The sequence below is a fragment of the Danio aesculapii genome, chromosome 2 (assembly GCF_903798145.1).
Source record: "Danio aesculapii chromosome 2, fDanAes4.1, whole genome shotgun sequence".
Lineage (NCBI taxonomy): Eukaryota > Metazoa > Chordata > Actinopteri > Cypriniformes > Danionidae > Danio > Danio aesculapii.
In genome coordinates this window covers 43,927,311-43,953,568 of record NC_079436.1, presented here as the reverse complement: position 1 = coordinate 43,953,568, position 26,258 = coordinate 43,927,311, and the positions used below count along the sequence as shown (strand labels likewise).

The 26,258-nt window shown below is 42.2% G+C and overlaps 1 protein-coding gene across 3 annotated transcripts in view; it reads right to left on the bottom strand.

Moving 5' to 3' along the window:
• nlrb5 (NOD-like receptor family B, member 5) overlaps window positions 1-26,258 on the bottom strand; it is a 54,516-nt gene that overhangs the window by 10,049 nt on the left and 18,209 nt on the right. For 2 of the 3 annotated variants that reach the window (XM_056480242.1, XM_056480254.1), the window contains 12 exons: window positions 22,658-22,711; window positions 18,598-18,651; window positions 17,856-17,909; window positions 17,090-17,143; window positions 16,472-16,525; window positions 13,663-15,292; window positions 5,863-5,943; window positions 5,559-5,654; window positions 5,332-5,460; window positions 2,579-2,743; window positions 2,306-2,389; window positions 1,912-2,003 (listed from right to left, as the gene is read on the bottom strand). In XM_056480242.1, the coding sequence (XP_056336217.1) occupies window positions 1,912-2,003; window positions 2,306-2,389; window positions 2,579-2,743; window positions 5,332-5,460; window positions 5,559-5,654; window positions 5,863-5,943; window positions 13,663-15,292; window positions 16,472-16,525; window positions 17,090-17,143; window positions 17,856-17,909; window positions 18,598-18,651; window positions 22,658-22,711 (2,547 nt within the window). The remainder of the gene's footprint in view (window positions 1-1,911; window positions 2,004-2,305; window positions 2,390-2,578; window positions 2,744-5,331; window positions 5,461-5,558; window positions 5,655-5,862; window positions 5,944-13,662; window positions 15,293-16,471; window positions 16,526-17,089; window positions 17,144-17,855; window positions 17,910-18,597; window positions 18,652-22,657; window positions 22,712-26,258) is intronic. The other variant, XM_056480247.1, reaches the window with a different exon arrangement.

Genomic DNA, 26,258 nt, shown 5'->3' with positions numbered 1-26,258 from the left:
CTGAGTGGTACGGTACGGTATGGTTCGGTTTGGTATGCTTTTATGGCCGTTTCCACTGTCAAAAGGCGTACTGAACTGAACCGTACTGTACCGTACCAGCTTTTCGGCACCAAAAGGCGAAGCTAGACGCGCAGCTGAACACTATTGGTTTACAGATTTATGTCATTCGCTCATGCAACAAGCCAGAATGAAAACAAAAAACCCGCCATGTTTAAAATACACACACAGCCGAGACATTACAGCGGAATTAAATATACATATAATAACGAGCCATGGTTGATCCAGGCTCAACCAAACCTTGTTGTCGTCTTGATGAACAGCCATAAAGCCATGGAGTAGAGCAGAATCTACCCAGTGCTTCGTAGTTTTTTACGAGGCAGTCTGAAGTGCGAGCGGTTTTGCTTTCTTCCTTGCGCTCATCGTGCGTCTAGATCTGAAATAGCAAACTTCTTGAGCTGATGATAATAACCTGCGCTTGATTATTGAAACCCGATAGTGTCAGACACTGACAAACGCGAGAGTGAAGCGCGAAAAAGCAAAGGAGAAGCCGGAAAATAAGGAGCACATTATTTTTCAGCAATGAACAAAAAAAATGCCTTGTATAAATATTATCTTTTCCTTTTGGACTAATATGAACTAGGAATGATGGAATTACTGCCTAACAGAGGCAACATTTGCTGCTGAAGATTACAGACACAGATAAGAGGTTTTCACTGACTGTGGGCTATATTTTGTGTTGTTTTTTAACCTAAATACGGACGAAATGTCAGCTGTGTGTAGTTCTTCTGTAGTTGGTAACATATCGGAGACTGTATGTGTTTATATATGTTCATTTATTTATTTATTTATTTATTTATTTAATATAATTACAGACGTTACAGTAGGCTGTTTCGCACTGTCATTGATCTGCAGTTATAATCAACTCATGTTCAAAGAAATGTTAGTAATAAACATTTCTACACAAGTATTTATCTGTATAAAGCATCTGTTTTGTGAGAAGTGCTTCTCATATGATATGTGAGCGACCTGTACAGTTTTATTGTAGACATTTCCTCGAGCGAGAATGACGTCGACTGAAACTTTCTGTCATACACTACGCCCACCGAAAAGGAACCCTTGGTAGTGGAAACGCAGGCCTGATAAAGGTGACCCATACCGACCCGAACCGTACCGCACTGTACCAGTCAGTGGAAACGAGCAACAAGGTTGTTGCCAGAAGTAGTGTTAGTGAGGCCAGCAGGGGCGCCCAACCTGCGGTCTGTGTCGGTCCTAATGCCCCAGTATAGTGACGGGGACTCTATACTGCTCAGTGAGCGCCGTCTTTTGGATGAGATGTCAAACCGAGGTCCTGACTCTCTGTGGTCGTTAAAAAATCCCAGGATGTCCTTTGAAAAAAAGTAGGGGTTCCACCCCAGCATCCTGGCCAAATTTGCCCACTGGCCTCTGTCCATCATGGCCTCTCTATAATCATAATTGGCTTCTTCACTCTGTCTCCTCTCCACCAATCAGCTGGAGTGTGGTGTGCGGTCTGGCGCAATATGGCTGCCGTCGCGTCATCCAGGTGGATGCTGCACACTGGTGGTGGATGAGGAGATTCCCCCCCCCATTGTGTAAAGCGCTTTGAGTGTCCAGAAAAGCGCTATATAAATGTAAGGAATTATTATTATTATTCTCTGCTTGCAACACATTCACAAAATAATGCTCTATGGAAAAGGACTGATAATGGAAGGTTATTTCTGATTAGGGAAAAAGTGGCATATTATAATTTCAGTTCATTTCAGTTTCCAGACTGTAATGAAAACAAAAGTAATATTCAAACTTACCTTCACTGACATGTTTTCTTCAAGCCATTCAACAGAAAGTATCTAAAAGCACCTTATGAAAGTCAAAGACTGCACTAGATTTTCTTACTTTTGCTCTCAGTGTTTTCTGTCTGTATCGCCTTCAGCTCTTCTTCTGTGACACACGTTCTGTCTCGTTCAATCAACACTGATTTTCTCCAGCTAAACACCACATCAAAGAATAGAAATAACATAAAACCATTATTAAAACCATTCTAGTGGCCTTATGCTGATGATACACAGGGCAACATTTTGAGCTATTTTGCTAGCTACTTTGCAGAGCAGTTACAGAGGAGAATACTGTATCTGTAGCCTATTGTCCTAATTAGTTGCACTGTGTCACACCTGGTTGTCCATTGATGGCATTATTTCCCAAAGCTCCCCAGCAACATTGCTCAAAAAGTTGCCTCGTATATCATCAGCACAAGATGTTCAGCATAGTATTGTATGATATGCATACTTACACAGTCAGTTTCCAACCAGTGGTCAGGGATTCCCTCAGTGACCGTGTAATGTTAAATGGAATAAATGAAACAGCAGCATTTATCCTGACATGGAACAGAAAAATCTTCTTGTTAAGTATAGATTTAATATTCACAAGCATAAACAAACCTATATATTACTTACTTATATATATATATATATATATATATATATATATATATATATATATATATATATATATATATATATATATATATATATATATATATATAATACTTATACATTTTTGTTACCTGAGTTCATTCAAACTGGAAAAGGCCTGAATAATGGAGAGGATTTTGGGAATCCACCTGTCAGTCCATCTTTCTGTCTGCAAATGGATTGTCTTTAAACCAGTCACATAATGCAGGGCATCCAGAGGGAGAAACTCATTCATTGATGAAACTTCATTGTAGAAGCTGTAGAAATAAGGCAGATGTTATTCACATCCCATTGGACACAGACTACAGTTTTAGTACAGTTAGTATCTCTAGTCTTTGATGAACACAACTCCAATTAATTGACTGTCAAAAGTTTTTTGGATTTATCAAAAAATTAATAAAAAACACTTTAATTTTTTGAAAATAGGCTCATTTTACAACTCCTCAACTTGCCCTATCTGACGACAGCACTTTTAGCTTACCTTAGCATAGAGTATTGAATAGGATTAGACCATTGCCAACTCAAAAATCATGAGTCAACAATCATGATCCAAAGAAAGAACAGGTATATACCGTAGAGGTACAATATATTGCAACTTCAGAGGTAAAATCAGAAGCACAGTACTGTCGGGGATATAGATCTCACACATATAAGGCACATAAATGAATATAAACAAATAAATAATACTATTAGCCAGTAAGAAAAAGATCACAGAGAATTATACAATAGGACAAACAGGAGAAAAAAGTATCAATAATACATTGCTGTGACTTGAAGATAAATAAATATATTACAATACACAGGGTTAGTAATCATACTCTGGGGTTAGAGTAATCATATTCTCAGTTGGTCTATTATAGGTTTCCAAGTTTTATTAAACAAATCCTTTTTATTATTTACTATAAATCATAATCTCTCTATTTGGAAATATTTACCATCTCTTTAAGCAATTTATCAAATGCTGGTACTTCATCTTGTTTTCATCTCTGTAAAATCAGTTTTTTTGCAAGAACCATAGAGGAGATGCCCACACGCCAAACCTTCAGTGTGGAGGCAGACAGCCTGCACTCCAGCAACCTGAAGGAAGAAAACACAACACTAATCTGGCATGTCCGGGGGTTTTCTCAGAGAGAATTCCCACACAACAAATAGACTCCACTGCAGAACATAGGCATGCCTAATAGGGTGCTCTAGCCTGAGTGACTGTGTTAACCATAGCACTGATAGGTCACCTAAGTCCACCGCGCTGTGTCTAGAAAACATCCAAGGAGGTTCCAGAGCCCTGCACGGATGCCAGACGGTGCCCGTCCCTAAAAAAGGAAGTGCTTTTTCCAGGGAATTCGTCATGGAGGGCTATCTTGAGGAGTGTGAGTCCGGAAACTCGGGTCCGGTTGGGCTAAGGAGGCACAACAAGCAAGACCCGCTCCTCGTCTCCCCAACCTTGCACAGTGTCTGTGCAAGCAGGCTTACTAGGGAAAGGAAAACGCATATTGCGTAAACTCAGGGCCAGCTTAGAGCCAGTGCACTTGTACAGAGCAGGGAAAGCAGCCAGCGAAGGGCCGCTCGGGAGAAAGAGATGACCTGGGCTTCTCTGAAGTGTGCCCATAACAGCTGGACCGGTGGTGGAGTCTCCGTTCTCACGGAAACATAACTGTCCTGACAGCATGTAAGCTGGCATGGATAGTTTGTACGGGATATGAACGGCGTGCAGCTTTTTAGCCACAAGACTCCGGAGAAGCGGATGGTGAGCAAACCGAGACATGTTGCAGTAGTGCACCAACCAAACGGTTGATGTGCGCTATTGCAGCCGTGCTGGCTGTCCTAACCAACACGTGTTTCCCCCACCTGCTTCGGTATGGACCAGCGGAGAGCGAGAAACAATGGCAACATTTGAACAGCAATTGAAATGCCAATGCAACCGGGGTACGGTTTACGAACCAGCAGCTGCATGCTCGATACACACAGCCCGCCAACCCATACTGGAAGCATCTGTCAAAATGACCGCATGACTGGACATTTGTTCAGGGCACACAGGCTCGTAGAAGGCAAGATCCATCCAGGGGCTGAATGTGCAGAGACAGAGCGTGGTGACGTACACCTGGTGCATCTCTGTGCGCCATGCCCATCTGGGGACCTGATTGTGAAGCCAGCGCTGAATTGGTCTCATATGAACAATTGAGCGACGTGATAGCGCCTACAAATGTCATATGCCCCAGGAGCCTCTGAATAATTTCAGTGAGACCACTATAACTGTCGAATTAATCGGACAGGGCAGCGCCAGCCTAGCTCGCTAAGAGCACACCGTGATGCAGACCGAGTCCAGCTCCTACCCAAGATGAGAGAAGCTCTGCCCGGGGGAAAGCCTGCTCATACTCGGTTGATCTGAAACCCGAACAGGCCGAGCCGAGGTGCCGGAGCACCAGGTCCCTGTGCATAATCGATCAGTTCAGGGACCTAAAAAATAATAACAGACAACGAATAATCAAAAATGCCTATGCCTGTGCGCCAAAGAGGCACAGGGCATCCTCCACGCCTTGAAATAGGGAGAGCCCGAAGGGGAGGACTGTTACTACCATGCTCGGCCCCCCGTCGCACACTGGAAAAAATCACAGTATAAGGAGGAAGAGAGTGAGACATGGAGGGAACGTCCTTCAGGTCTATGGCTGCAACCAATCCCATGATAGAAAAATAGAATTTCTAAGTAAAATCATATATTTTTGGATAGTTGTAATGTGTGTTAACCAATTTATAAAAGTATAAAGAAACTGAATGAAGAATAAAGATGAAGAAACATTAGGATAAAAGAAATCGCACACAACAGAGTCACACTTCTGCTTTTACAGACCTTGGTGTTTCACTGAGTTTCTGTATGAAGATTCTCCAGTTGACAGTGGAAATCTCTGAGCATGAGCAGGTGAGAGTTAATCCTGAGATTAACGACAATGGTCTCGTTTTTGAGCAGGAAACAGAAAGTCTAAAACAGAAAGCAAAAAAAGGATAGTTTGAGCCAGTATCATATATCAGACTTCAATATTGTAATATTAGCATGAACTAAGCAGTCTTTTTTCTTACGTGAACTCTTGATCTTTCACTGATGCCAAAATCTTTTGACAAAAGCTTTTGGTCTCTTTTTGGTGAGAAGCTTTTGATCCTTTTTGATTCTGTACACTAGGGATTACAATAAAGACATTATTTTAATCAAATTAGTAATACCCTTTGCATTTTGTCTCTAAAACACTTTTGGTTTTTGAACTAGTCTTTTAATAAATGGCTGTGACAGCTGACAGAGATTTTATCAGAAATATGTATGTTGTGTTCAGTGCATAGAGTTAAAATAATGCATAATAATTAAAGATTAGAATTAAATATACATTACATCAGTTCTTTTACAATCTTCCCTTCACCAAAAGCTGAGATCAAATCCCCAACATCATCTGTGATATGATCCACCTTCAACCTTCAGAAATGAACAGAGCACATTAACATTCAGACATCTGAAATGCAACCCTTAAATCAGAAAATGTTGTGACAGTTTAGAAAACATAAATAAAAAAAGAAACTAGTGATTTCTAAATTAACTTTGACTTGTATTTCATTGCATTTTATTGTTTATGTTTTTTTCAAATAACTTTAAGTTAGTAATCAGGTAAATTGGTTAAATAATGGTGTGATTTGAAAAAAGGTGATGTTAACAGGTGATTGTAATTATGATTTAGTACAAAAACAGCATCCAAGAAAGGTCTAGTCCTTTAGGAGCAAAGATGGATCCCCAGTTTGCCAACAAATACGTGAAAAAAAATATTGAAATGTTTAAAAACAATGTTTCTCAAAGAACGATAGGAAGACATTTGGATATTTCACCTTCAACAGTGCATAACATAATTAAAAGATTCAAGGAATCTGGAGGAATTTCAGTGCGTAAAGGAGAAGGGCGCAAGCCTAAGCTGAACAACTGTGATCTCCAATCCCTCTAGCGGCACAGCATTAAGAATCGTCATTCATCTATTAGTGATATCACCCCATTGGCTCAGGGCTACTTTGGGAAATCTTTGTCAAGTACCACAATATGTAGTTACATCCACAAATACTAGTGAAAACTGTACTGTGCCAAAAATAAGCCCTATGTTAACAGTGTCCAGAAGCGCTGTTGATTTCTCTGGGCTCAGAGCCATCTGGGATGGACTATCACACAGTGGAAAGGTGTACTGTGGTCAGATGAATCAGTATTTCAGGTATTTTTTGGGAGAAATGGATGCTGTGTGCTCCAGGCCCAAGAAGAAAAGGATCATTCAGAATGATAACCAGCAACAAGTACAAAAGCCAGGGACTGTCATGGTATGGGGTTGTGTCAGTGCCCTTGGCAAAGGTAACTTGTACTTCTGTCATGGAACCATTAATGCTAAAAAGTACATCGAGATTTTGGAGCACAATATACTGCCTTCTTTTCCCGGGATGCCCATGCATATTTAAATAAGACAATGCAAAACGTCCTGGTTACGTACGTAACCCACGTTCTCCGAATAGGGAACGGAGACGTGTGTCTGTATAAACAGACTTTGGGAGTGCTTTAGAAGACCAATCACTTCTGAAGATAAAAAAACGGGCCAATGAAATGCCAATTGAAGCTGAAACTGATGAGCCAATTAGGGCTATATCAGTCGGCTGCTGGAGCCAGCTCATCAGAATTTGCCTGCTGAAGAGCCGATCGCTCAGCTCCCAGCTGGAGACTCAGGTGCTGTGGCAGTGGAGACACACGTCTCCGTTCCCTATTCGGGGAACGTGGGTTACGTACGTAACCAGGACGTTCCCCTTCATAAGGGAACTTCTACGTGTGTCTGTATAAACAGACTTTGGGAGACTGTATGGAAAGCGCCACAGCAGTTAAGCCTGTCGCGTTCCTGATGTGTAGTTTGCCAAGCCAAAGCTGAGCGCACTGACATCACCAAGAGCGCAACCTTTCAACGTTCTCTAGGCCCAACATATTACCATTACATGGGAATAAAAGTTTTAAATTGGGGGTCATAAGTGTGCTTTTACCTAGCTAATATAGACTAGGGATTTTGGAAATACGACAGTACGTTGGGAAAGCGTGCAAGTCCCCGAAGGGGGAGGACACAGCGGAGACCACCTGCTACCCTAGAAGGAGAGACCTGATGGTAAGGAGACATATGGACTAGCCCTAATGAGGGGGAGTGCTACATATGATAAGCTAGTTAGTGGTTTAGCAAAGACACGGGACCGCCTAATAAGGGGGAACACACCGTGGTAATAATGCATATGACATCACCAAATGGGGATGCACATAGCTGGCACCGATCCTCAATATGCGTGTAGACCAAATGGGCATACCAACCGCAAACTGAGCCATGCACTCGACTCCTCCGCTGAGTCGATGCTGGGGGCCTTGGAGGAATTCTCTAGGGTTCGCCAGGGAAGGGAAACTTTCTAGTAGAGTAGGAAAAGCGCACGCATCTCCAGGTTAGGGAGCCTGGCGCAGCAAGCGTTTGTGACACCGAGCTTAATTCCCCCCAATTTGATTGGGAAGACCCAATAACCGGGAGGAAACTGCTCCACTCGGAGGTTATAGAACCTCGCAAATGTGTTAGGTGTCGCCCAACCCGCAGCTCTGCAGATATCTGAGAGAGAGGCGCCACGTGCTAATGCCCATGAGGAAGTGACACCTCAGTAGAGTGCGCTCTCCTGTTAGGGGGGCGCGGCTCGCCCTGGCACAGATAAGCGAGGGCGATGGCCAACCAGCTGGAGACTCAGGTGCTGTGGCAGTGGAGACACACGTCTCCGTTCCCTATTCGGGGAACGTGGGTTACGTACGTAACCAGGACGTTCCCCTTCATAAGGGAACTTCTACGTGTGTCTGTATAAACAGACTTTGGGAGACTGTATGGAAAGCGCCACAGCAGTTAAGCCTGTCGCGTTCCTGATGTGTAGTTTGCCAAGCCAAAGCTGAGCGCACTGACATCACCAAGAGCGCAACCTTTCAACGTTCTCTAGGCCCAACATATTACCATTACATGGGAATAAAAGTTTTAAATTGGGGGTCATAAGTGTGCTTTTACCTAGCTAATATAGACTAGGGATTTTGGAAATACGACAGTACGTTGGGAAAGCGTGCAAGTCCCCGAAGGGGGAGGACACAGCGGAGACCACCTGCTACCCTAGAAGGAGAGACCTGATGGTAAGGAGACATATGGACTAGCCCTAATGAGGGGGAGTGCTACATATGATAAGCTAGTTAGTGGTTTAGCAAAGACACGGGACCGCCTAATAAGGGGGAACACACCGTGGTAATAATGCATATGACATCACCAAATGTGGATGCACATAGCTGGCACCGATCCTCAATATGCGTGTAGATCAAATGGGCATACCAACCGCAAACTGAGCCATGCACTCGACTCCTCCGCTGAGTCGATGCTGGGGGCCTTGGAGGAATTCTCTAGGGTTCGCCAGGGAAGGGAAACTTTCTAGTAGAGTAGGAAAAGCGCACGCATCTCCAGGTTAGGGAGCCTGGCGCAGCAAGCGTTTGTGACACCGAGCTTAATTCCCACCAATTTGATTGGGAAGACCCAATAACCGGGAGGAAACTGCTCCACTCGGAGGTTATAGAACCTCGCAAATGTGTTAGGTGTCGCCCAACCCGCAGCTCTGCAGATATCTGAGAGAGAGGCGCCACGTGCTAATGCCCATGAGGAAGTGACACCTCAGTAGAGTGCGCTCTCCTGTTAGGGGGGCGCGGCTCGCCCTGGCACAGATAAGCGAGGGCGATGGCCAACCAGAGGGCCAACCTCTGTTTTGATATGGCACTTCCCTTCTGCCGACCATTGTAACAGATAAAGAGCTCTTCACATGATCTTACATTTGCGTTCGTTCCATGTAAGGTGCAAAGCGCAAACGGGACAAAGCAGTGAGTGGGCTGGGCCTGCCTCCTCCGCAGGCAGCGATTGCAGGTTCACCACCTGATCTCTAAATGGGGTGGTAGGAACCTTGGGCACATAGCCAGGTCGGGGTCTCAGGACAACGTGAGAGTAACCCAGCCCAAATTCAAGGCACGATTCGCTGACCGAAAATGCCTCCAGATCCCCAACTCTCTTGAATGACGCCAATGCGATCAGCAGAGCTGTCATTAATGACAGAATTCTAAGAAATACCGAATCGAGTGGCTCAAACGGATCTCTCTGCAGACTATAGGGAGATCCCAAGAGGGCATGAGAGGGGGGCGGGATGGATTAAATTGCCGCGCGCCTCTGAGGAATTGGATGATTAGATCATGCTTCCCGAGCGTGTTGCCATCCACCGCGTCATGATGAGCGGAGATCGCAGCCACATAAACCTTCAGTGTGGAGGGTGACAGCCTACGCTCCAGCTTATCCTGAAGGAAGAGTAACACAATGCTAATCTGGCAAGTTCGGGGGTCTTCTCGGCGAGAAGCGCACCACTCAGAGAATAGACTCCACTTCAGGGCGTAGGCATGCCTCGTAGAGGGTGCTCTAGCCTGAGTGATGGTGTTAAGTACCGCGGGCGGTAAGTCACCTAAGTCCTCCGCGGTCCATCTATAGACCACACGTGGAGGTTCCAGAGATCTGGGCTTGGGTGCCAGATGGTGCCCCGTCCTTGAGAGAGGAGGTCCTCCCTTAGGGGAATGCGCCAAGGAGGGGCCGCCGCGAGGAGTGTGAGCTCCGAAACCCAGGTCCAGTTGGGCTAGAGGGGCGCAACAAACAAGACCTGCTCCTTGACCTCCCTGACTTTGCACAAAGTTTGTGCGATTAGGCTCACTGGGGGAAACGCATATTTGCGCGTGCCTGAAGGCCAGCTGTGAGCCAGTGCATCCGTGCCGAGGGGGGCCTCTGTCAGGGAATAAAACAGCTGGCAATGTGCGCCCATATCGCGCCCATATCAGCTGGACCGAATCGGGGTGGAGTCTCCACTCTCCTCGGGACACTAGCTGCCGTGAGAGCGCATCGGCTGCACGGTTAAGCTCGCCCGGAATGTTAATGGCATGCAGTGATTTCAGCCGCGTGTGACTCCAAAGGAGCAGACGGTGAGCGAGCTGAGACATGCGGCGAGAGCGTATACCCTCCATATGGTTGATATAAGCCACCGTCGCCATGCTGTCCATCCTGACCAGCATGTGTTTCTGCTCCAGCACCAGAAAAAAGCGGCGGAGAGCCAGATACACTGCCAACAGCTCCAGGCAGTTGATATGCCAATGCAGGCGGGGTCCGGACCACGAACCCGCGGCTGCATGCTCGTTGCACACGGCCCCCCAGCCCGTGCTGGAGGCATGTGTCGTTATGACAACATGCCTGGATACTAGCCCTAGGGGCACTCGGGCCCGTAGAAAAGCCAGTTCCGTCCAGGGGCTGAAGATGCAGAGACACAGCAGAGTGATGTGCACGCAGTGCGTACCCGCACACCATGTCCGTCTGGGGACTCGATCGCGAAGCCAACGCTGAAGTGGTCTCATATGAAGCAACTGATCACGAGAGGAGACTAGAAAGAGCCAGTCGTCGAGATAGTTGAGTGTGCGGATGCCCGCAAGCCGCAGTGGCGCAGAGCACCCTCCGCGAGCTTGGAGAAAACCCGCGGAGACAGAGAGAGCCCAAAGGGGAGGACTTTGTACTGCCACGCTCGTCCTTCAAACGCAAACCGGAGAAACGGGTGGTGGCGTGGAAGAATAGAGACATGAAAATACGCGTCCTTCAGGTGTATGGCTGCAGACCAATCCTGTGGACGGACGCTCTAAAGCAAGCGTTTCTGCGTAAGCATTCTGAAAGGCATTTAGTGTAAATGACAGTTCAGTCTGCGCAGATCTAGGATTGGTCCTAACCCCCCACTCTTTTTGGGCATGATGAAATACAGGCTGTAGAACCCGGACTCCATCTCAGCTGGAGGGACCTGCTCGATTGCATCCTTCACCAGGAGGACCGCAATCTCCTCTCGCAACACAGGGGCCCTCACGGGGATAACCCTCGTGAAAAGGACACCCGTGAACTTGGGAGGGCGAATAGCGAACTGAATCGCATAGCCGAGTCTGACCGCCCGTATGAGCCACCGCGATGCGCTGGGCAGCGCTAACCAGGCAGGCAGAGCGCGTGCTAATGGCACCATCGGAGCGATCACTGACGTGCCAGCAGAGAGGCAGCTCGGGATGGGAGTGCTCATCCTGGGAAGCGGTGTGTCCCAAGGAAGAGCTGAAAATAAGAGAATTTCTCTTACCTTCCTCCCTGGTGAGGCCAGAGTGAGAGAAAGGAGTCCGTTCTGCTGCACTCTGAGGGCCTGAGGCGAAGGGTTCCGGTGCTGCGAGCTGTAAGGCGGAGCGTCCCAGACTGGCAGTACTCGGGTTTGCGCATCCAGAGAGAGAGAGGAAACTGCTCTTTTGGAAATTTGGTTGCCGCCAGCCCAGGGGCCGGCAGCGATGAGTTTAAAGTCATTGTAGACTGATGTAATAATCCAGAAAAAGGTGCCCTCCATGCCTGCGTGAGCTCTCTGTGTACCTCCGGGAAGAAGGGGACGGGGGGTCTAGAAGGCTTCGCCTTCTTCGCCCCCACGTAGCACCAGTCTAAGCGGTCCGGCCGCGTTCTGGGGGACGAGCCATCTCCAGTCCCACAGCCAAAGCAGCCCAAGATAACACGGCTAATATGTCCGATTCCAGATCCGAAACCACACTGACAACCACGGAGGGTGGCAGGGGGTCCGGATCTTCATCGAAGCATATCAACCCGCCCTCCGATGCAGCGATGGACATCACGTCCCTGGTGTCATCAAATGAAAGCGCGGCCAACCTGAACGATGGACCAGCGCTCGCACTCGAAGCAGAGATAGAGCGCACTGATGAGGAGCGAGGGGTCCGCGGGCCCGAAGGCGACGGAATAGCCCCCACTGTAACCCTCAGGCCTGCTCGAGTGCTAACCGCTTCGCTGGGAGCAGCAGGGGTGACTTGCCCTAATAAAAGGAGCTTGCCGCGACCTCAGTTGCGCAACAGTCAAGCCATCGCAAAGTGGGCAAGAACTGTCCGCAAGCACCGCATCAACATGTTGGACCCCCAAGCATGTGACGCAGTACTCGTGCCTGTTATCCGGGGCGAGGAAACCACCGCATCCAGAAACGCACGGTCGAAACGACATCTTTTAAAAGACGCGCTACTCAACCGTGTGCTCTCTTAGGGAATTCTGCTCTTTGTAGAAACTGCTCTTTTAGATCACCAGCGAAACGCCAAGGGGACGGGAAACCCAGCTCGACTGCCGCTTAAACATCTTCCCCTGCACTGGTGAAGGGAATGCTTCCTTCAGCGTTGGAAGTCAGCTCAGCAGAAGGGTTCTTCAGTCTTAGATCGGGTCTGAAGCAACAATTCTGATGAGCTGGCTCCAGCAGCCGACTGATATAGCCCTAATTGGCTCATCAGTTTCAGCTGTGGAGCTAAGCTCCGCCAATTCAATTGGCATTTCATTGGCCCGTTTTCTTATCTTCAGAAGTGATTGGTGGTCTGAAGCACTCCCAAAGTCTGTTTATACAGACACACGTAGAAGTTCCCTTATGAAGATGAACTACATTCTGCACACATTACAAAGTCCTGGCTGCAGAGGAATAGGATACAGGTACTTGACTGGCCTGTCTGCAATCCCAACCTGTCTCCAATAGAGAATGTGTGGCGTATTTTAAAGCACAAAATGCGACAACCAAGACCCTGTACTGTTGCCCACCTTAAGACTTGTTTGCAGGAATCATGGGACAAAATTACACCAGAAACACTTCATCACTTGGTGTCTTCAGTCCCTAAATGTCTTTTAAGTGTTGTGAAAAGAAATGGCAACATTACGAAGTGGTAAACGCTTTACTGTTCCAACTTTTTTTTAATGTGTTGCAAGAACCAAAACTGGAGTATGTTTAAAACAAAAACAAACAATAAAAACCATAAGGAACACATTGAATAATGTTTTTTGTATTATCTACAATGCAATACAAGTCAAAGTAAATTTAAAAATGATTACCTTTTTTTATTTGCATTTTCCATATGATCCCATTTTTTTCTGATTTGGGGTTGCTGTAGATTACTGATCACTCAACAATTAGGGTATTTTAGTCAACAGTATTAGATATTAATATTGTTAATAGACATCTTTTTTAGAAAGTATCCTATGTTCAGGAGGTTTTTGCTCACCATAACTCGTCACAGTACAGCGCAGAATGAAGACTCTTCAGATTGTCAGATGTTACATTGAGTCTCAGATTCCTCATTTTAACACCACTCTCCAAACAAAACTGCAACATCCTGCAATCTATATTAGTCAGTGGAGTATTTGACAGATCTAATAAATTCAAATGTTCCAGAACATTCGCAGAGAAGCTCTTCTGATGGAGTTCATAGAGACAATGGAGAATGAACAGCAGGTGCTTGTTTTGATATCTCTGTGAACACTTATTGATCCACTCTTTAAGCTGGGCTTCTATGTTGACAGAGACGGCCATGTTGTGCTTCTCAAAAAATGATGGGATCGGGTCTTGCCTACAGAGACCACAGAGGAACAGAATCACAGGCTGCAGAAACTCTGAATGTCTTACCTCTACATCTGTCATTAAAGAGTCTAGATCAGAGCAGCAAGACAAAGCCCATCCTCTCTCTACAGTGTGAAGAAGCTCCTTTACTTTCCTCTGAGGCTCTTTTTCATTCAGAAGCACAAAATAAAGAGCTGCGAAGAACTCCTGAAAGCTGCGATGCATAAAACTGAACATCGTCTCCTGGCGAACTGTTCTCCTTCTGAGAAATAATTTTTCAGGGTCTGAAATTATTTCATTCACACTTTTCTCTTCAAACAGCATATGTGTTTCCAGCATCCCTTTCTCTGCCAGCTGACCCAGACTACTCAGCAGGGTTGGCACAGACCGACCCAAACCCTGGCTGTGAGGCTCCAGTAAAGTGGACAAAAAGTCAACATAGATAAAGGTGGTGGTTTCCAGACTGTTTGTTAAATCAGAACCCTCACTGAAGCGCTCTCGCAGGACTGTGCAGAGAATCCAGCAGACGACAGGGATAGAGCAGGCGGTGATCAGGGTTTCATTTGCATTCACACACCTAAAAGCTTTTCTGAAGAGTTCCTCATCCTGGAAAAACCTCTGAAAATATTCCTCCACCCCTTTCTCAGAGAATCCCATAATCTTAGAGAGACGTCGTGATTTCATAAAAAACATGCCCTGTGGGACTTCAGTACTAGTTGTGATCAGTAAAGTTGATCTGGACACGAACTGTTCACTAAGCAGGGAACAAACAATAACCTCAGGTGATGCTTTGTGTGATAGAGACTGTATCCAAAAGTCTGAATGTACAAATGTAAGCTCATCAAGTCCATCAATGATGATGAGCACTCTACATGGTAAGTTCAGTAATATCTCTGAGATTTGATCTGATGGTAAACTAGAGCTCAAGCTCAGGAGCTCAATCAAGGTCATCTCCTCAGAAACACACTTAAGCTCTTCACACCTCAAATAGAAAACTACATCAAAGTGTTGAAGGTAATGTTTTCCAGATATCCAGTCCAACATTATCTTTTGAGATATGAAGGATTTTCCACAACCAGAACTTCCTTGGAGAACGACTGTTTTTGGAAAGTATGCAAATGCATGCAAATGCATAATTGGTTTAAACAGATCTTCCACACTAATATTCTGAAAACTGACTTGTTCAGTTTCTTCAGTGATCACAGGTTCAGTGTAGACAGCAGCCAGTGAGACTTGTTCACTAGAGAGGAAACTCTTCTTGAACTTCTGTTTGATCGACTCCTTATACTCCAGTACTACAAGAAAACACAAAAAATTGTTTAACCTCAACAAAGCAAATTGATGAATTAAGTGGAAAATAATCACCCAATACAGTCATCCTGAGGGCAAAACAGACAACAGAAAAGACAGTGCTTTTCAATCCAGCAATGAGCTTAGCAAATGATTGATGATAGTATTTATTTACTAAGTAACTTGAACTGTAAGTTGTGGTTCAGAAGATCCTAAATAATCCTCAAAGTATAAACTCCATTGTTAATGTAAGGAGTTCACGATGCAGGCACAGATAAATGAGTCGACTGCTAGAAATAGAACCACTTTGATCACAACACATTGTGCCCAATCAGCAGAAGACATCATCTACTTGCAGTGCAAATCAAGAGTGCACAAGCACAAGGGATAATTGTATCAGGAACACAACAACCCAGTCAACATTCAAGTTAACTAAAACAAATTGTTATCAGTAATACAGATGTCCACGAGATCTCTTACAATTTTGTGCATAATAGTTATCATGAACTAAATCCACTTTGAAATCCATAAAATTTTAATAGATATCAAAATTCAACAGATCATCGTCAAAACAATGATAGCTAACTTTTAAGTTTACTGCATGACTTCTGAAATAGTACATGTTGAACAATGGATTAATTGGTCATCATTGGTCCAGCTCTAATCCCCATAAATGGGAAGAAACCCAATAACTTTATAGAGAGATAAAGAAGTCTTTTACAGCACATAAACGAACACACAATATTAGTGAAATAAAATCATTCTTAGTTCATCACAGACTTATTAATTAAAAAAGATCATATTAAATTCTTTACAGGACCAGTTGACTAAAACTCTATCGATGTGTCTGGTCCTGAAAAAAAATTCTGTTGTCAGCTGGAATGAGGACAGGAATATAAGTTTAATATTGATTTAAATCAAAGTTCTGTGTTCATGATCTATTATTTTAGGATAGATATCATAATTTGAAGTTCATTCACTCAAGTGACCTGAGTTGGCACTGAAATTCTTCCAAATATCTTCCCTTGTGGCAAAGTAACACTTTATCTAAAAACAAAGCTGTAATAAAATCTTCTGTCTGTGAAACATTAATTTCTAAGCTGAAACAATGAGAAAGAAAGGGAAGAATAACAGAGGAGGATGAAGGATTGAAGTCCATGTTTATAAAATCTGAGCATACATACCCATGCTTGAACGTCTTAAACCTGATAACTCTGGCATCCATCTGGGATCCTCACCTGAAAATGACATGCAAATTTATGAGCCTATAAAACCTTGATTATTTTATTATCATATAATACGTCCACTCTGTTAAGATGAAAATACAAACAGCTTTCTCAAACAGAAACATTCTTTCTTGGAGGATTATTATTATGATGATGTTATTACTATATTATTATGACCATTTAATTAATTCACATGCTAATAGGCCTATTGAGCTACATGATGAGTCACATCCCCATACTACTCCAAGGACAATACCTTATTGGTCCAGCTCTATTAAAGGGGCCAGAACATTGGCTACGTTCACACTGGCACTGAAATTCTTTCAAATATCTTCCATTTGTTCAGTAGAACAAAAGAAATATATATACAGGACTGGAACAACCAGAGCATGAGTAAATGATGACAGAATTTTTATTTTTGGGCAAACTAACACTTCATCTAAAAACAAAGCTTTAATAAAATCTTCTGTCTGTGAAACATTAATTTCTAAGCTGAAACAATGAGAAAGAAAGGGAAGAATAACAGAGGAGGATGAAGGATTGAAGTCCATGTTTCTAAAATCTGAGCGTACATACCCATGCTTGAACGTCTAAAACCCGATAACCCTGGCATCCAACTGGGATCCTCACCTGAAAATGACATGCAAATTTATGAGCAAAAGTATCAGGTCAGGTGAACTGAAATTGTGGTGAAAATATCATGCTGCATAACCAGCTACCTGACAAGTATATTTGAGTTAAATCAAGTTTGTGGAAGCTATGAATGAAATGACAGAATTTTGTCTGAAATCATTGTCCTGAGGATCCTATAAAACCTTGATTATTTTATTATGATATAATATGTCCACTCTATTAAGATATAATACAAACAGCTTTCTCAAACAGAAACATTCTTTCTTGGAGGATTATTATTATGATGATGTTATTACTATATTATTATGACCATTTAATTAATTCACATGCTAATAGGCCTATTGAGCAACATGATGAGTCACATCCCCATACTACTCCAAGGACAAAACCTTATTGGTCCAGCTCTATTAAAGGGGCCAGAACATTGTCTACGTTCACACTGGCACTGAAATTCTTCCAAATATCTTCCATTTGTTCAGTAGAACAAAGGAAATATACATACAGGACTGGAACAACCAGAGCATGAGTAAATGATGACAGAATTTTTATTTTTGGGTAAACTAACACTTTATCTAAAAACAAAGCTTTAATAAAATCTTCTGTCTGTGAAACATTAATTTCTAAGCTGAAACAATGAGAAAGAAAGGGAAGAATAACAGAGGAGGATGAAGGATTGAAGTCCACGTTTATAAAATCTGAGAGTACATACCCATGCTTGAACGTCTAAAACCCGATAACCCTGGCATCCAACTGGGATCCTCACCTGAAAATGACATGCAAATTTATGAGCAAAAGTATCAGGTCAGGTGAACCGAAATTGTGGTGAAAATATCATGCTGCATAACCAGCTACCTGACAAGTATACTTGAGTTAAATCAAGTTTGTGGAAGCTATGAATGAAATGACAGAATTTAGTCTGAAATCATTGTCCTGAGGATCCTATAAAACCTTGATTATTTTATTATGATATAATATGTCCACTCTATTAAGATGAAAATACAAACAGCTTTCTCAAACAGAAACATTCTTTCTTGGAGGATTATTATTATGACCATTTAATTAATTCACATGCTAATAGGCCTATTGAGCTACATGATGAGTCACATTCCCATACTACTCCAAGGACAATACCTTATTGGTCCAGCTCTATTAAAGGGGCCAGAACATTGGCTACGTTCACACTGGCACTGAAATTCTTCCAAATATCTTCCATTTGTTCAGTAGAACAAAGGAAATATATATACAGGACTGGAACAACCAGAGCATGAGTAAATGATGACAGAATTTTTATTTTTGGGCAAACTAACACTTTATCTAAAAACAAAGCTTTAATAAAATCTTCTGTCTGTGAAACATTAATTTCTAAGCTGAAACAATGAGAAAGAAAGGGAAGAATAACAGAGGAGGATGAAGGATTGAAGTCCATGTTTCTAAAATCTGAGAGTACATACCCATGCTTGAACGTCTAAAACCCGATAACCCTGGCATCCAACTGGGATCCTCACCTGAAAATGACATGCAAATTTATGAGCAAAAGTATCAGGTCAGGTGAACCGAAATTGTGGTGAAAATATCATGCTGCATAACCAGCTACCTGACAAGTATATTTGAGTTAAATCAAGTTTGTGGAAGCTATGAATGAAATTACAGAATTTAGTCTGAAATCGTTGTCCTGAGGATCCTATAAAACCTTGATTATTTTATTATGATATAATATGTCCACTCTATTAAGATGAAAATACAAACAGCTTTATAAACAGTTTATTATTATTATTATGATGTTATTACTATATTATTATAACCATTTAATTAATTCACATGCTAATAGGCGTATTGAACTACATGATGAGTCACATCCCCATACTACTCCAAGGACAATACCAAAGGGGCCAGAACATTGGCTACATTCACACTGCAAGGTTTAGTGGTCTTATCAGATTTTTTCTCATATCAGATTTTTTTGCATAGCTGAAATTAATGTTGCCTCTATTGTTAATCATTGTTGCCTCCAATTTCCCATCTCCTTTTACTTTTCTTTCTTTTCCTTCCATCGAGAGTCTAAGTTACATGTAGGGCCAGATTAATAAATGGGCATTTTAGGCACAGGCCCAGGGGGGTGAGGGGTGAAAAAAATGACAATTTCGAAGTGTCTATTTAGGCTGAGTGCAAATAACTAACCTCATTGAAATAAGCTATTTGCACCATTTCAGTCCATTAATGTCTTATCAACATAGACTGTAAGGTGTCAGTTTAGGTGAGGATTGAACCCGGGTCTCTTGGACACAAAGCTGGGGCTTTTCCCTGCAGAGCAACTCCTCTACAGATGAACCCAGTAGCAGAAGATTAATAAGGGAACTTGAGGCTTTGGTTTCAGAAAAAATAATCAAATGATCTTTACTTGAAAAATAGAATGCAAAGTACAACAGAAATGACTGAAACCGAGCCTCCAGTAAACAAGCAAAACAAATAAGACACGAGGGTCAAAAAAGCACAGTGTCACTTAGCTTCTCTAGACAATCTGGAGAACACCGGGCAGTAATGGCTCAAGACTGAACACAGTAGCTTGTAACACACAATCTTATATAGGGCAAAACACAGGTGTTGCTAATCAAGCTTGAATGGTGGCACACAGCAGATAGTGAGAAAGTGGTGCCATCCACTGTTCCGAAGGAAGCATAGAAACTGGATCCTGTTGTGTGAAAAGACAGAAGCACCTCCTTCTGGTTTGGAGGAGGAACACAGCTTAATGAATTCTTACATAGACAACATAACTACAAGTGTAGCTAACTACAGCATGAGTGGTGTAGCTCATAAAGCATGTTTTGACGCGATCAATCATCAACCCAGTTTGAATCCACCTACCCATTACATATCAGACTGGAAGGAATCCATCTAAATAGTTATTTTAAATATTCTATATGTCCAACTGGTGTTAAATGTTAGAGACTTGTTAATAGAATTAATTTGTATTTACAATGTTAGTCACCCTCTTCTTAACCCTGCTTAGCCTGTAAACCATCATTTGCCACAACTAGCCCAACATCACCCATATTTTCCGACCTCATGGGTCCGCTTGAAGAACATTTATTAAATGACACGTCTTAATAAAGGTGCCTCTCTCTCTGTAAAAAAACCTATTGCTTAGACAACTATATATTTCCTCTTAGTAAATAGTTGCTACTATATATTATTATAATTATCATATTTATATTGTCAGAAAATGACATGTATAAAAGCATGCAGATTTTTCCTTTCTTTCTTTATTTATTTTAACTAAACATATTGTTGTAATTGGTCAAGCGCAAAAATGTCAGTTTTAAAATAACCCATGCTGAATTGAGCAGACTGTAGTGTAGTAGTTGTAGATCAAAATGAGTGGACAAGTGTATTTAGCAAATCCAAGAGAAAAAGAGAAGCGGGAGGCATCTTTATTGAGGCATGTTCCATGTATACACACCTTTAAACAGACCCATGATAAGGAAAATGAGGGTATAGAACATGACTTTAGGGTAACGTTAGATAAGCAAGCTAGCATTAACCAGGCAGAGGACTAGATTCATTATGTGTCTGACTAGGAGAGAGACAGACAGAAAAAGGAGAGAGAGACAGAAAAAGAGAGAGTAGCAAAAATACAGGGAGAGGAGGAGGGAGACAGTATGGAATCATTATATAAGACTCAGATTCATAGAACTGGACTGGAAAGGCATTATGTGTTTTATGCTAATAATATGCTTTATAAGTTTGTAGAAGTTATACATTTAAAATACTTTAAAAAAAACTATATATATATATATATATATATATATATATATATATATATATATATATATATATATATATATATATATATATATATATATATATATATATATATATTTATATTTCAGATAGCAATATGTTTTTGGAGTCAAATGTAAATGTCTGTTCAAACCAGCACTGCACCATTTGTTTGTTCAGTTCTAAAGAGTTGATTCTTTTTAAGTCCCCTTTTAAATTCTCAATTGAGCTTATTTAAACTTTGACATTATACATTTGTATTAAAGTTGTCTCAAATAAGACAAAATAAAACATGCCACTGCATCACAAATATAGGCACATATCAGCTTTCAAATTACTGTTATAAACTTGAAGTGCTTCATGTAATTCAATTGGTGATTTATTTAATCAATAACCAAGAGTCCTCAAGTCAGAATATAAACCTACTTTGGGCTCTTTGCTTTCTGAGATCCAGCATAAATGGGAAGAAACTCATTAACTTTATAAAGAGGTAAATAAGTCTTTTACAGCACATAAACATGAAGTAAACAAACACACAATATTAGTGAAATAAAATCATTCTTAGTTCATCTCAGACTTATTAGATTTTAAAAATTGTATTAAATTCATTACAGGACCAGTTGATTAAAGCTTTATCGAGATGTCTGGTCCTGAAAAAAAAATCTGTTGTTAGAGCTCATGCCTGCTGGAATGAAGACAGGAGTATAAGTTTAATATTGATTTAAATCAAAGTTCTGTGTTCATGATCTATTATTTTAGGATAGATAGCATAATTTGAAGTTCATTCACTCCTAGATTAAAGACCTATCTGTTCAGTAAAGCATACACTTAGTGCACCACTTGGGGGCTTCCACACAGGTTCTGCATCTTGTTGATATACACTATGAACAGCAGCTACGCTAATTATTTTCTTTATTCTCCATTTCCACCTGGGGATACTCTTCCTGAGGTCCCCAGACTATGCAGAGTCACTGATTCAATCCAAGACCAACGACGAGATGATCCCAAGGTTTCCATATCCTGGACCAGGCCGTATCCTGAGCAGCTACTGTGATGGTCATGGAAGAGTGGAGAACATGAGACTGACTCCTGTGACGCTCCAGAGACAGACGAGTCTTCGCTGAGGCCAGCTTCCAGCATCCGCCACTGAGACTGCAGCTCTGCACAAGACGTTTGGCCAGCGGAGAAATTAAAATGATCGTACCCAACTGACCCTGGTTTCTCTCAAGGTTTTTTTTCTTCACTTCCGCCATTAGTGAAGTTTTTTTCCCTCTCCGCTGTCGCCACTGGCTTGCATGGTTCGGGATCTATAGAGCTGCGCATTTTTGGATTTGCTCTTCAATATTTGGACTCTCAGTAGTGATTATTAAACCACACTGAACTGAGCTAAACTGAACTAAACTTAAACACTAAAAATTGAACTACACTGTTCCTATTTACTATGACCTTTTATGTGAAGCTGCTTTGACACAATCTACATTGTATAAGCGCTATACAAATAAAGGTGAATTGAATTGAATTGAAAGTGACCTGAGTTGGTACTGAAATTCTTCCAAATATCTTCTCTTGTGTTCACCAAAACAAAAAACAAAAAATCTATAATAAAATCTTCTGTCTGTGAAACATTGATTTCTAAGCTAAAACAATGAGAAAGAAAAGTAAGAACTATAGAGGAGGATAAAGGATGAAGGATTTAAGCCCATGTTTATAAATTTTGAGAGTAAATACACATACTTGAACTTCCTGAATCCGATGATTCTGATTTCCAGTTGAACTCCTCATCTGAATCTGATAATGCCATGAAAAGCACAAAGGAAAAGTATCAGGTTAGATTAACTGAAACTGCATTGAAAAAAATCATGCTACAGCATAACCAGCTACCTGACAAGTATATTTAAATTAAATTAAGTTTGTGGAAGCTATGAAAGAAATGACAGAATTTAGTTCGAAATCGTTGCCCCGATGATCCTTAAAGGGGTGGTCTGTAGTGTATTTTTAAGGCTTGGTTGCGTTTTAAAGATGCAAAGCAATGTGTGCTCATGCTTCACTTATAGAAAATCATGTAATTTTTTCATATATCTTACTTTATTTATATATATACAGCTACTCAGCTAACATGAAAACTACTGTCATATTTGCTAGTTCCTCTGAAAGGCCCGCCCTCTGAAAGGCTCTATTGGTCAGCTAACATAATGTGCTGTGATTTGCGGATTGGCTCCACGTCATGCCCTTATAAGCACACATTTTTGCGCTGTGTAAACAGTCAGTCAGAGCAGCAGTTAGCAGCGTTAGCTGCCAGAATCAAACAAAAAAATGAAGAGCACACAGCTAAGCCTCACACCTGCTCTCTAATCTTCTCATATCTTTTGTGAGTTTGTTATTTGACACTGAAAGCGACCGCATAGAGGTGAATGCACGTGAAGCCCTTGTGATCTCACTAGCTAACTCTGTAAAAGCCAATTTCTTCGTCTGCACTAAACTTTGAGCATATTACAGATGTTGGTTATGTTCACACAGCTACTACATTGCACATGAACTAAAGTTTAAAATTTTATATCGTAGTGGACCACCATTCTGTGGCTGTGCTTGATTTTTTTAAGGGACATCCATTTTGAGACATCCTTATCTCACATTGGTTACAGTGGCGCAGTGGGTAGTGCTGTCGCCTCACAGCAAGAAGGTCGCTGGTTCGAGCCTTGGCTGGGTCAGTTGGCATTTCTGTGTAGAGTTTGCATGTTCCCCCTATGTTGGCGTGGGTTTTCTCTGGATGCTCCGGTTTCCCCCTCAAGTCCAAAGACATGTGCTATTCACCTACCCTAGTCACATACGAGTGGGTGCAGCCATTTGAATATTTTTGGCTCAAGACTTCCAGTCTCATTCACATCCCTTCATTTTTAGATGTTAAAAACAGCTCATTATGCTGCTTGATGTTGCAAACGCTCTGGTTGCAGCTGATAGAGTTCTTACCAGGTCTAGAAAATTTGATCGCATCACCCCAATTTTATCCGCCTTACATTGGCTGCCTGTTAAGATTTGTATTGAATTTGAAATACGGCTTCTTACATATAAAGCTTTAAATAATCTAGCTCTTGTTTATCTAACCAAGCTTCTGTCTCGCTACAATCCAACTCACTCTTTAAGATCTCAAAACTCAGGGCTTCTGGTAGTACCTAGAATAGCAAAGTCGAGTAAAGGAGGTAGAGCCTTCTCATTTATGGCTCCTAAACTCTGGAATAGCCTTCCTGATAACGTCCGAGGCTTAGACACACTCTCCCAATACAAAACTAGATTAAAGACCTATCTGTTTAGTAAAGCATACACTCAGTGCACCACTTAGCGGGTTTCCACACAGGTTTCTGCATCTTGTTTATATACACTATGAACAGCAGCTACGCTAATTATTCTCTATATTCTCCATTTCCACCTGAGGATACTCTTCCCGAGGCCCTCAGACTATGCAGAGTCACTGATTTGATCCAAGACCAACGACGAGATGATCCCAAGGTTTCCATAACCTGGACCAGGCCGTATACTGAGCAGCTACTGTGGTGGTCATGGAGGAGTGGAGAACATGAGACTGACTCCTGTGACACTCCAGGGACAGACGAGTCTTCGCTGAGGCCAGCTTCCAGCCTCCGTCGCTGAGACTGCAACTCTGCACATGACGTTTGGCCAGCAGAGAAATTAAAATGGTCGTGCCCAACTGGTTTCTCTCAAGGTTTTTTTCTTCACTTCGCCAATTATTGAAGTTTTTTTTCCCTCTCCGCTGTCTCCACTGGCTTGCATGGTTTGGGATCTGTAGAGCTGCGCATCATTGGATTTGCTCTTCAGTGTTTAGACTCTTAGTAGTGATTTTTAAACCACACTGAACTGAGCTAAACTGAACTGAACTTAAACACTACAAACTGAACTACACTGTTCCAATTTACTATGACCTTTTATGTGAAGCTGCTTTGACACAATCTACATTGTAAAAGTACTATACAAATAAAGGTGAATTGAATTGAATTGGTTACTAAAGTAACCCTTTTGCTAAATGCTATTAGTGGATTTAATACTCGTATGGGGATTTCGTTCAGAAAGCCAATCGTCTGAAAGAGTATGTAAACGGGCCAATGAAATGCAAAATGAATTGGCAGCATCACCTTGCACACCTGATGCTTCTTGCAATCAATTTAGCATAAAAGCACAGCGAAAGCAAGATGAGGCATCCTTTTTAAGCTAAAGAGACTGATACCTACATCTAAGGAACAATCATTATGGCGATGCAATATAGCATTTGGGTTACTTTAGTAATCAGGGCGCTCCCCTTCGGAGGGGGAACTTCAATGCTATTAGTGGATTTAATCCACGTATGGGGAAATGTCTGAAAAATGCCATAATGACTGCACCTTACCTTCGCCTGCGATGAGAGGGTAGCCAGGCATAGCGCAAGCGCACCTGCATCATAGAGAGGCGTGGTCTTCTCTGCGAGAGACGCACCATTTAGTGAATAGCCTCACTTCAGGGCATAGGGGCGCCTCATGGAGGGGGCTCTAGCCTAAGTGATGGTAGCCACAGTCGGTAGGTTACCCAAGTCTTCCTCGCATTGAAGTGGATTTTTCTCTTTAAAGTGTGAAATTAACCTATATAATCAAATTGTATGTGTTTAATCTGATTGTAGACTTATATACCATTAGAAGAATCAAGGTATTATGTAGAGTTAAAAAGGAGATATAGCCTGAGTGAACAACTAAGGTGTCACAAGAAATGCATGAGAATAGAGCAACATCTGTTAAAACAGTAAAGTCTAGATGGACAAGATATATAGTGAACAGGGTTAGTCTAGATGGACAAGATATATAGTGAACAGGGTTAGGTTAGATGGACAAGATATATGGTAAACAGGTTTGGTTTGAGGGTTGAAACTAGTTTGAATCTTGTGTGACAAATGTAGAACAATGTGAAAAACAGCTGGAAAAGAGGATATAAGCAGACCAGAACATCAGTGAGGCAGAGTTTTCAGGCAGAGATGCTGCTGGGGGTCTCCTGAAAAATCTCCTTTGTTGTCGACAATAAAGTATTCTTCTGAAATCAAAACTATCAGACGTGGCTGTTCATTGAAGAAAGAAAAGACCACCACATTATTGGCGTCCCTCGGTGGACCGGAAAGGAGCAGGACAGTGACGACCACGCTTGCAGAGCTGGAAGAGCAACAGAACCGTGGCCACGAAAATCAGGTGAGCAGCGATTTTTGCTTACAAGTTTTGTTGCTCTGCCAGAATCTGCTTGTCATGGTAAAGGCACTTGAACTGTTTTTCCAAATTTAAAGAACTAAAAAGTGAAATAGGGTTTT